General features: G+C 44.7%; 1 protein-coding gene, 1 non-coding gene and 1 pseudogene across 2 annotated transcripts; 1 reads left to right on the forward strand and 2 right to left on the reverse strand.

Annotated features, from left to right (window-relative positions):
- Positions 1-1,416: 1,416 nt before the first annotated feature.
- On the reverse strand, positions 1,417-6,244 carry LOC137312661 (zinc finger protein 16-like; annotated as a pseudogene).
- Positions 6,245-10,281: 4,037 nt separating this feature from the next.
- Positions 10,282-10,353, reverse strand: trnag-ucc (transfer RNA glycine (anticodon UCC)). Its single transcript has one exon. It is a non-coding gene; the product is annotated as a tRNA-Gly (tRNA).
- A 580-nt stretch (positions 10,354-10,933) lies between these two features.
- Positions 10,934-11,320, forward strand: LOC137312565 (histone H2A-like). Its single transcript, XM_067979096.1, has one exon. The coding sequence runs from the start codon at positions 10,934-10,936 to the stop codon at positions 11,318-11,320; it is 387 nt and encodes a 128-aa protein (XP_067835197.1).
- The last annotated feature ends 874 nt before the right edge of the window (positions 11,321-12,194 follow it).

Genomic DNA, 12,194 nt, shown 5'->3' on the forward strand with positions numbered 1-12,194 from the left:
ATTCATCATAATTTCCCAAAGCTCTCCAGACTCAGAAATTGTGCCTTTGGATATGAATGTTGAACATGTCACTCCGTTTAGTTAAGAAAGGAGGGAGGGAGAAACCAGCACAATACAGACTTGTCATTTTAACATCGGTTGTGGGGAACTTACTTAAACCTATCATGAGAGAAAAAAGGAGCTGGTCAAAGAGAGTCAACTTGGATTCGTGAAGAGCAGGTCATGTCTGACTAATTTAGTTGGATTTGTTGAGGAATCTAACAAGGTGGACAGGGGAGTATCTATGAAGGTTTTCTATATGGACTTACAGAATGCATTTGCAAAGGTTCAGCACAAGAGATTAATAGAATAAATAAAAGGTACAAAATTGAAAGTGACCTTGTGACTTGGGTTGGAATTGGTTGGGAGGTCGGAGAAAAGAGTAAGGAGAAAGGGAACGTTCTTTCATTGGCGGGATATGACTAGTGGTGTCCCCAGGGATCTGTACTGGGGCCTCAGCTTTTCATCATATTTATCAATAACTTGGATGAAGCAATAGAGAGTAATAGGTCCAAGTTTCCAGATGACATTTAGTTATGAAGTTCAGTAAGTTGTGTAGATGGAAGCAGGAAGTTACAAAGGGAAAGTTTAAGCGAATGGACAAACTGTGACAGATGGAGTTCAAATTGGGGAAGTGTGAGATCATTCAATATGGATGCAAAAAGGAAACATTGGAGTATTTTCTGAAAGTGAGAGACTGGGAATGGTGAAGGAGCAAAAGGATTTGGGTGTCCATGGACACAAATCACTAAAGGCTAGTGCACAGATGCAAAAAGCAACCACAGACAAATGGCATTTATCTCCAGTGTTGGAATACAAAGGGAAGGAAGTGATGCTTCAGTTCTACAGAGCCTTGGTCAGAGCCCATCTGGTGCACTGATCCTCACCAAGGATATATTGGCCTTGGAGGGGGGACAGTGCAGATTCACCAGAATGATACTGGGACTTGAAGTGTTCAATTATGAGGACCGGTTGCATAAACTTGGTTTTGCATTCCCTTGAGTTTGGAAGTATGAGGAGTGATCTGAACCAGGGATTTAAAATAATAAAGGGATTCGATAAGGTAGAAATAGAAACTATTTTCTCTGGTGGGGGAATCCAGAACAAGAGGACATAACCTTAAATTTAGAGCTAGGGCGTCTAGGATTGAAATCAGGAAGCTCTTTTTCACACAAGGAGAGTGGAAACCTGCTCAGGCTGATTGAAGTGGACCCTGTGATATAATAGAATTTTATGTCCTGTCAGACGTGGATGTCTTGAAGATCCATATTTTAAAAAGGTGGAGGAGCTCAGTTCTAAGACGTATTCCACTCACGTCGTCATAAGTCCTCTAACTGTTTCTTTTATCATCGAGATATGAAGGTCAAAAACACTGTGTTTAAAAGAAAGCTGATTTATTTGACATTTGTACAGAATACTAAACTCCAGCCCAGTTAAAGGGAGTCATTAACATCAGAAACAAACTTACAACTGTCAGAATGAACGTGGTTTAGTCCTGGATACAGCAATAACAGAAGAATCCAACTCCTGCAGTCACATGTGAACTCGCTGGTGACTCAGCAGGTGGGATGACTGAGTGAATCCCATCCCACACACGGAACAGGTGATCGGAATCTCCTCAATGTGAATACGTTCATGTCTCATCAGATCCCATGTTCTTTTAAAGCTCTTCTCACAGTTTGGACATTTAAAGGGTCTCTTATCAGTGTGAACAAGTTGGTGTTCAATGAGGCCGGATGAACAAGTGAATTCCTTCCCACACACAGAGCAGGTGAATGGCCTCTCCCCAGTGTGAACTCGTTGGTGTGTCAGCAGGGTGGATGACTGAGTAAAGCTCTTCCCACACACGGAGCAGGTGAACGGCATCTCCCCAGTGTGAACTCGCTGGTGTGTCAGCAGGGTGGATGACTGAGCGAATCCCTTCCCGCACAGGGAGCAGATGAATGGCCTCTCCCCGAAGTGAACTTGCTGATGTCTCAGGAGGTGGGATGATCGAGTGAATCGCTTCCCACACACGGAGCAGGTGAACGGCATCTCCCCAGTGTGGACTCGCTGGTGTGTCATTAGGCTGGATGACCGAGTAAATCACTTCCCACACACGGAGCAGATGAACGGCCTCTCCCCAGTGTGAGTACGTTGGTGTGTCAGCAGATCACTTTTTCTTTTGAAGCTCTTCTCACAGTCAGAACATTTAAAAAGACTCTTATCAGTGTGAACAAGTTGATGTTCAATGAGGTGGGAAGATTGAGTGAATCCGCTCCCACACACGGAGCAGGTGAACGGCCTCTCCCCAGTGTGAATTCGCTGGTGTGTCAGCAGGTTGGATGACTGAATGAATCCCTTCCCACACACGGAGCAGGTGAACGGCCTCTCCCCACTGTGAATCATTTGGTGTGTCAGCAGATCACTTTTTCTTTTAAAGCTCTTCTCACAGACAGAACATTTAAAAAGTCTCTTATCAGTGTGAACAAGTTGATGTTCAATGAGGTGGAATGACTGAGTGAATCCCTTCCCACACACGGAGCAGGTGAACGGCCTCTCCCCAGTGTGTCTGTGTCGATGAGTTTCCAGCCAGGACGAGAAATTGAATCCCCTCCCACAGTCCCCACATTTCCACCGTTTCTCCATGGTGCGGGCGTCCTCGTGTCTCTCCAGGTTGGACGATCAGTACAAGTCTTGTCTGCACAGAGAACATTTGTCTGGTTTCTCCCCACTGTGAATGGTACGATGTTTTTTCAGGCTGTGTAACTGGTTAAAATTCTTTCCACAGTCAGTGCACTGGAACACTCTCACTCGGGTGTGTGTGTCTCGCTGCTATTCCAGTCACAGTGATGTTTGAAATCTTTTCCCACAGATGGAACAGATCAACATTTCTCCTATATTTTAAGGCCAATAATCTTCAGGTGCTGGTGAATAGAGTGACTGTCAGATCTTGACGTGATGTTTGGTTTGAGTTTCTCGTCTGCAAATCCTCCCCTTCTAATACCCTGTGAAAGGAGATAACAAAAGTCCTCACTGTGAATACGGGATAGAAATTCAGAACAGGCAATTCCAGTTTCTATGGAACATTCTACCCGCTCATTCCTCCAGACTGTAAATCCCCGTCCCACACACTCACCCTCCTCCCTCTGCTGAAACCCAAACCCATCGCACCACTTCCAACAATTTTCCTTCTATTTAATTTTTCTGTCTTGAAGATCCCGACTAGGACTGGTTTCAGTTCGACATTCACTGGTTCCATTCCCTCTCCACCCCTGAAGGTGCTAGTTCTGGCTAGGTTCAGTTCTACACTCACTGCTCCAAACCATCTCCTCCCCTGAAGGTGCTGACTCTGGTTGGATTCTGTTCTACACTCACTGGTTCCCCTCTCCTCTCCTGAAGATGCTCACTCTTGCTGTGTGTATATGGTCTGCCCCTCATTTCGACATTATGTCCCTCCCTATAGCTGCCTGTAAGCAGTCCATATGTAATAGCTCCCAAATTTGGCGACGGAATCTTTCTGACCAGTCACCATTTCTCCTTCATTTAAAAACTATCCCTGACCTATCACAATTTCTCCTTTATTTGCAGACAGTCCCTGACCAGTCAGCATTTCACCTTCATTGACAGACACTCCCTGAGCAAACACCATTTCTCCTTCATTAAAAAACACTCTCTGACCAGTCAGCATTTTCCTTCATTAATAGACGCTCCCTGGCCCATCACTATTTCTTCTTCATTTATAGACATTACCTGACCTGTCAACATTTCTCCTGTATTCACAGACACTCCCGGACCAATCACCATTCCTCCTTCATTCACAGACACTCCTTGACCAGTTACTATTTCTCCTTCATTAACAAACGCTGCCTGACAAGTCACCATTTCTCCATCATTTACAGACTCTGCTTGAACTGTCACCATTTCTCCGTCATTTATAGATACTCCCTGTCCCGTCACCGTTTCTCCTTCATTTATAGACACTCCCTGACCTGTCACCATGTCCTCCCCCATTCATAGATACTCCCATACCAGACGCCATTTCACCTGCATTTATAAACACTCCCTGACCCGTCACCATTCCTCCTTCATTTCTAGCCGCGCCCTGACCCGTCACCATTTCGATTTCATTGATAGACACTCCCTAACCAGACACTATGTTTCCTTCATTTACAGACACTCCCTAATCAGACAAATTTTCCTTCATTTACAGACAATCCCTGACCGATCACCATTTCATCTTCATTCACAAACATTCACTGTCCCGTCCCCATTTCTCTTTCATTTATAGACATTCCCTGACCCTTCACCGCTTCTCCTTCATATATCGACACTCCCTCACCCGGCACCATTTATCCTTCATTTGGAGACAATCCCTGTCCACTCACCATTTATCCTTTATTTACAGACACTCCCGAACTAGTCAGCATTTCTCCTTCATTTACAGACACCCCCTGACCTGTCACCAGTTCTCCTTCATTTGCAGACACTCCATGACCAGTCACCATTTATCCTTCATTTACGGACACTCCATGACCAGTCACAATTTCTCCTTCATTTCGAGACACTTCCTGATCAATCACTGTTTCTCCTTTATTGACAGACGCTCCCTGAACGTCCCCATTTCTCCTTCATTCAGACACACTTCCTAACCAATCACCATTTCTCCTTCATTGACAGACGCTCCCTGACTGTCCCCATTTCTACTTAATTGACAGACACTCCCTGACTAATCACATTTCTCCATCATTTGCAGACACTCCCTGACCGGTTATCATTTCTGCATTCTTTTACAGACACTCCCTGACCAGTCACCTCCTCTCACCGCATCTCCCTCCAGATGTCCGTTCACTTGTGAGCAAGGCTCTTGCCATCCACAAACTTATTACGGATGGCTGCATTTAGGAACATAGGAACAGGAGTTGGCCATTCAGCCCCACGAGCCGGTTCCGCCATTCAATTAGATCATGGCTGATTTATATCTTAACTCTATCTACCCTACTTCGTATCATAGCCCTTAATACTTTGGCCAGCACAAATCTATCAATCTCAATTTTCAAATTTACAATTGACCCCCAGCCTCAACAGCTTTTTGGAGTGAAGAGAGTTCCAGATTTCCACTCCCCTTTGTTTGAAGAATTACTTCCTGACGTCACCCCTCAATGGCCGAGCTCTCATTTTAAGATGATTCCCGCTTTTTCTGGACTCTCCCACCCGAGGAAATAGTTTATCTCCATCTACTCTATCAAAACCTCTAATCATCTTAAACACCTCAATTAGATCAATCCTAAATATTGTTTATTCAAGAGAATACAAGCCTAGTCTACGCATCTGTGCTCATCATTTACATAATTCATCACCATAAGTACAGGATAGAAATTCAGAACACACAGTTCTAGTTTCTCTGGAACAGTCTTTTCTCCCTTGCCCCTCCTAAGCTGTGAATCCGTCTAACACACTCACCCTCCTTGCCCCTATTGAGCTGTAAATCCCCATCCCACACAATCTCCCTCCCTGCCCCTATCAAGCTGTAAATCACCCGTCCCACACTCTCCCTCCTTGCCCCTATTAAGCTGTAAATTCCCATCCCACACAATCTCCCTCCCTGCCCCTATCAAGCTGTAAATCCCCCGTCCCACACACTCTCCCTCCTTGCTCTCATTAAGCTGTAAATCCCCCGTCCCACACTATCCCTCCTTGCCCCAATTAAACTCTGAATTCCCCCATCCCACACACTATCCCTCCGTGACACTTCCTCGCTGTTTGAAATCCAGATTCATCGCAGGATCTATTTTTCCTCCCTTTCTCTCCTGAAGGTTCTGCGTGATGTTGGGTTTCGAGCCCAGTCACAGTTTACCCTCCAGTACCCGGCCAAGTGGTAATTCTGCACCTGTGAGCCTGTGCAGCGAGCTGCGGGCGTTTCAACTGTGGGGAGAAGCACAGTCACCGTCCCTGGCTGATTCCGTCCGGCAAAGCTGAGGCCAACGGGAGCAGATCAACAACAACCTGCATTTGCACTGAGCGGAGTCTCAGCAACACCGAGTGCGGCTCAGGCCCCGAATCAGAGCCGGGGGGCCCGGGGGATCGGGCGGGCGGGAGTCCCGGGACTCCATTACACCCATCACCCAGCGCCTCCCCCTTCCTACCCGCCGCTTCCCGTTTTTTTCTCCCGTTTCCACCGAGTCGGACTCGCGAACAAAGGAAAGGAACGATGCCTTCCCAGAATGCACGGCGGGCCTGGGGAGCATGCGCAGTCTGAGCGGGAAGTCAGCGCGTTCGAGAGATAGAGGGGTTTCTGGGGCAATGCGGATTGTGGGGCCTCCGGCAGCCATTAGTCTCCATGCGTCGGTTAGTGTTTATTGCCCGCGTCGCGCACAGAACCGTTTCTCGAAATACAGACTGAGGAATTCAGAGCCGGTTTGCTAAACAGACACTGACCGTACAATGTAGAACATTTATTTTCAATTTTTTTTCTCGTGACTCAGTGGAAGAAAAACACTTCCCCCAGGCACCCAAAAAATAATATCTTCTGACTGGAGTTTTCATCAAATCCCAATAAAGGTCAATGCATGCTCGCTCTTCACTTCACTTCAAGTAATAAATAAAATTAGACATCGACGTTACTTGAAAAACATTTTAATTACAGTATAAATACAGTAAATAAAAGATCAGGTTGAGTTTCACTTAAATAATGTGACGGATGGGTCTGCCTGTTGTTCATGACCTCATTCCAATCTGGATCACAAGATGAAAGCTCGACATTCATATCAGGTGCGCTGTTGACTCGGTTTCTTTCTCTTGTTTTTAACATTCTTAAAGTCGAAAATCCCAGTTCGCACATGTCGGCTGTTGCGAATGGCAGCAAAACAGAACACTAATCTTAGTCAACAGAGGATATTCTTTGAAAGCACTGAGCCAAAAAGAAGACACACTGAATGACTTGTGGCGTGTTTTCAGTGTGCTCACAGGTGAGTGGCACCAGCTCGTTTTCTTGCTCAGGCATCAAGTTTAGTTTAATTTTCTATTCAGGATTTTCCTTCAAATTTTCAAATCCCTCTGCAGAGAAGTCGCGACAAAAATTGTCAGACAGAGCAGCGAGATGTAACTGTATGACACATTTCATTTCATTTCATTTCATTCACTTTACCTTCATTGGTGCTGTTCTCCTCAATGTGTTGTAACAGTGTTTGGAACATGGAATATCTCGGGTGATTACTTTTCAGTCGGGCTTGCCACAGTTCTAATGACTTCTGGAATGTTTTTTTATCTGTTCACAATGTCGAAACAAATCATTGCCTCTTCCTTGTAACTTCATATTCAGTTCCTTTAAAATTGAGAACATGTCAGCCAGGTAAGACAACTTCATTAACCAACTGTCATCATAAAATACATTTGCAAAATTAAATGTTTCTCTACCAGAAAAATGTGAATCTCTTTCCTGAGGTCGTAAACCCTTGTAAGCACCCTGCCCCGTGACAGCCATCGTACTTCAGTGTGAAACATTAAATGAGTAAGCTCAGCTCCGATTTCTGAGCATAATGCTTCAAAAAGCCTGCAGTACAGTGAGCTTCCTTTAATGAAATTAACAATTTTCACTACTTCCTACAGTACTGCCATAAGATCAGGGGGAACAGCCTTGTGCTCCAAAGCCTCGTGGTGAATGAAACAGTGATTCCAACCATCATTACCAGCTGCCTCAGATATTCATCTCACAACTCCGCTATTTCTACCTGTCATATTTGCTGCACAATCACTTGGAATTTCTTTGCAATTAGCCCAGTCCAATTTGTATTTTCCATCTACACAGTCATGCAGTGCTTCGAATATCTCTGCTCCTGTTTTATTTGTTGGTAAAGTTAGACAACACAACAAAACTTCCATTAAGTCATCTTGCCCGACATATCTCACAGAAACTAACAGTGTTGCACAATTTGAAATATCAGTACTTTCGACAAGTTGGATAGCAAAATCCCCGGCTGACTGTAACCTAGCAATAAGCTTGGCTTCTAAATGGTCAGCAATAGAACATATTCGCCGAGACATTGTGTTATCACTGAGAGGAATGGTTCTCAATTTTTCAGCAGGCTTCTCGACAACGATTGTCCGCACCATATCCAGAGATGCTGGAAGAATAAGTTTTTCGCCAACTGTATGGGCCATTTTCTCTTTTTCCACACGATATGCGACTAAATATGACACCAGTTGTGCCTTATCATTCAGAGCAGTTGACAGACTAAGAACTTGTGCTGATAACTTTAATCCCTGTTTCTTCCTTTAAAAATATTCAAGCGTGTGATCAACGAGTTCCCCATGTTTTGTCAATAAATGACTTTTTAATTTTGACGAGTTTTAAACTCTTGTTTCCAAGCACCTGGCTAAAATTAACACACTGGGGCTTTCGATCTTGGTTTGCGTTTGCACAATTGATGAAACCACATTTCAAAAAAGCCTCACGATACTGATTCATCCTCGATGTGGTCGGTGATTCAGAGGTGGTTCAGACCCGGTCGATATGGCAGAAGAGCGTCCATCATTAATTGAACTTTCTGTTGCAGAAGAACTTCTTTCTCTTCTTACAAAACGATTAATTTTGGGGAAATAAAGTTTGATGATTAAGACGCCCCCGACTCCTTTCCCCTTGATACTGGACTTACACCAGCACCACACACCGTGGCTTGGAGGCGAGGAAGAGCGTGTCCTTGCAGTTGCTCGGAAAAAGTAAACATAACTGAAAGTGTATTCCACCAGAAAAAGGCCATCGCTCCACAGAATGAAATGACTGCCTGCCATCTTCCTAACGGAAATTACCTGTGAAATGATTGCCTGCCATCTGCCCAACGAAAATTACCTGTGAAATGACTGCCAGCCATCTGCCTAACCGGATATTACCTGTGAAATGATTGCCTGCTATTTGCCCAACGGAAACTACCGAATACAGAGGTGAAAGTAAATTTCAGTCCAACATTCAACCAATCAATTTCACGCAATCACAAGTTTTGACGACAAGACTGCATGTGACATATCATCTACTTATGAAATAAATGTTTGCCCTTTTCTTATTTGATGTCCAGTTTTGATTGATTTTATTTTCCTGGGTTTGTATTGTGACCGTACCCATTTAATGGCAGTGAGCTGATATTGTCAATCGGGCTCAGCATTCTCTGGCGAGCAGCTACCGGCCTTATAAGCTCCGCTGATAACCTGATATCTGAAGAATTTCCTTTCCATATTTCATTATATTTATACTTTTCTATTTAGGTTAAAACGAGGGGGCACAATGTTAAAAACAAAGCAATTTGGCAACATACAGGTCTCCCCAGTAAGCGCAAGAGCACGCAGAATGAATCTCAATGGAACAAACCTCTTCTCTTTCACTCCCACTGGAAAAAATCCGAAAAGACCAAACCCTTTCCTATTCCCTCCCATTGCATAGAATCCCAAAGAGAAAAAACTCCTTCTCATTCCAAACCATTATAGAGAGTGCGGTGCCCAGAACTGAACACAATACTCTAAATGAGGACTAAACAGAGCTCTGTATAACTGTGATATAACTTCCACTCATTTTTATTTCCGTTCCCTTGAGATAAAGATCAAAATTTAATCTCCATTTTAAGTTCTTTTTAGTGATTTAGTAATCACTGTTGGTGATTTCTGTACTTGGATCCCCATATGCCTCGATTCCCCTAGAGTGCAAAAATCTATCGATCTCAGCTTTTAATATATTCAACGACTGAGCATCCACAGCCCTCTTGGGTTGAGAATTCCAAAGATTCACAACACTTTCAGTGAAGAAATTCTCCCTAATTTCGATCCTAAATGGCCGGCCCCTTATCTTGAGACTATGACCTCTAGTTTTAATTCTCCAGCAGGGTAATCAGCCTCTCCTCACCTACACTGTGAAACCGCCTAAGAATTTTATACGTTTCAATGCGATCACCTACCATTCTTCTAAACTCCAGCGAATATAAGCCAATATTACACAATATTTCAACATAGTACAATTGCAGCAAGACCTCCTTACTCTTATATTCCAACACCCTTGCAATAAAGGCTGACATATCATTTGCCTTCCTCACTCTCATTCGACCCTTGGTAACTCACCATTCCCAGTATGTTTTTCCTCTGTTCCTTCTATAGGGAAAAGAAATGAACATTGAAAACATTTTAATATAATTACAGCGGTTTATATTTTGGAAACAATATCCAGCTGAACTGCATCAAATTCGATGACAAACTTCTAGTTTCAAAAGGAAGTGAATTAATTGCGATGGCCGGGAATCGAACCCGGGTCAACTGCTTGGAAGGCAGCTATGCTCACCACTATACCACCATCGCTGACAATCTGCCGCCATAAAATAGTTCCTAAACATTAGACCCTAAACAGACACTGCAGGCTTTTGGCTTTTGTCCTTCATTTGAACTGGTTTCTGACGGATCCTTTCTCGCTCTGTTGCAGTTCCCGTTTCCGCCCAGTAGATGCCGCCAACCCCCAATCAATGGAAATTACAGAACAGCCAGTAATTATTCACCTTTTCTCGGACTGAAGAGACAGTCGATACCTGCAATACTTGACCAGTTGGAAATACATTTTGCCGCAGCTCACATCAGCCATTGAGTAAAGTTAAATAGTTACATTAAATCATGACAGAGACCGGACGACCAGCTGGGCACGAGTGGCAGCTTAATATTCAAGCCTTTCAGAAAGGACAGGGAAATAGGGAATGAAGGCAGAGTAGCAATATTACTAAAGGACAATATTACAGCAGTTGAAAGATACAATATCAGTGAGGGTGAGCGGGCAGTGTAAACACTCTGAGAGAGAGCCATCACAAGTGGCCCCACTGTACTCCTCCAGAAGGTATAAGAAGGGCGAGTGGGGGAGGATTTCTTAAATCTTTGTGAAAGTATTGTCGAAATGTCTGGAAGAGGAAAAACCGGCGGTAAAGCTCGGTCCAAGGCCAAGTCTCGCTCATCCCGGTCCGGACTGCGGTTCCCAGTGGGCCGTGTTCACAGGCTCCTGCGAAAGGGGAACGACGCTGAACGTGTGGGTGCCGGAGCTCCGGTCTATCTGGCTGCTTTGTTCGAGCATCTGACGGCTGAAATCCTCGAGCTGGCCGGCAACGAGGCCCCGGACAACAAAAAGACCCGCATCATCCCCAGACAGCTGCAGATGGCCATCCGCAACGACGAGGAGCTCAACAAGCTGATGGGACTGGTGACCATCGCTCAGGGCGGGGTGCTGCCTAATATCCAGGCCGTGCTGTTGCCGAAGAAAAGCGCTGTGAGCATCAAAAAGAAGTGAAGCGTCCAAAATTTAATCTAATAACAGGACAAGATCAGGACCAATCTTATTAAATTCTTTGACTATGATGGAGCTGTATAAAACACTGGTTCGGCCACAGCTGGAGTACTGTGTGCAGTTCTGGTCGCAACACTGCAGGAAGGATGTGATCGCTTTGGAGAGGGTGCAGAGGAGATTCACCAGGATGTTACCAGGGCTGGAGCGCTTCAGCTATGAAGAGAGACTGGGAAGATTGGGTTTGTTTTCCTTGGAGCAGAGGAGGCTGAGGGGGGACATGATTGAGGTGTACAAAATTATGAGGGGCACAGATAGGATGGATACTAAGGAGCTTTTTCCCTTCGTTGAGGGTTCTATAACAAGGGGACATCGATCCAAGGTAAAAGGCGGGAGGTTTGGAGGGGATTTGAGAAAGAACTTTTTCACCGAGAGGGTGGTTGGAGTCTGGAACTCACTGCCTGAAAGGGTTGTGGAGGCAGGAACCCTCACAACATTCAAGAAGCATTTGGATGAGCACTTGAAATGCCATAGCATACAAGGCTACGGACCAAATGCTGGAATATGGGATTAGAGTAGACAGGGCTGATGGCCGGCGCGGAAACGATGGGCCGAAAGGCCTCTATCCGTGCTGTATAACTCTATAACTCTATAACTCTATAACTAATTAACAGTAAGAGTAAATAAGGGTAACCTGGTAGATGTAATACATTTGGATTTTCAGATAGCCTTATATAAGGTACCGCATTGTAGAATCATGGCAAAGTTCAGTGTACGTGGAGTCAGGGGACAGGTAGCGGAATGGATAGCAAGCTGGCGACAAAACAGAAAACAGAGAATAGGGGTTACGGTTAGCTGCTTGGAGTGGCAAAAAGTGGGA

Source organism: Heptranchias perlo, unplaced genomic scaffold (genome assembly GCF_035084215.1).
Source record: "Heptranchias perlo isolate sHepPer1 unplaced genomic scaffold, sHepPer1.hap1 HAP1_SCAFFOLD_43, whole genome shotgun sequence".
Taxonomy (NCBI): Eukaryota; Metazoa; Chordata; class Chondrichthyes; order Hexanchiformes; family Hexanchidae; genus Heptranchias; species Heptranchias perlo.

Bases quoted from the DNA above. Each gene is read 5' to 3' on its own strand.
- LOC137312565 (XM_067979096.1), top strand. From the start codon at position 10,934: ATGTCTGGAAGAGGAAAAACCGGCGGTAAAGCTCGGTCCAAGGCCAAG.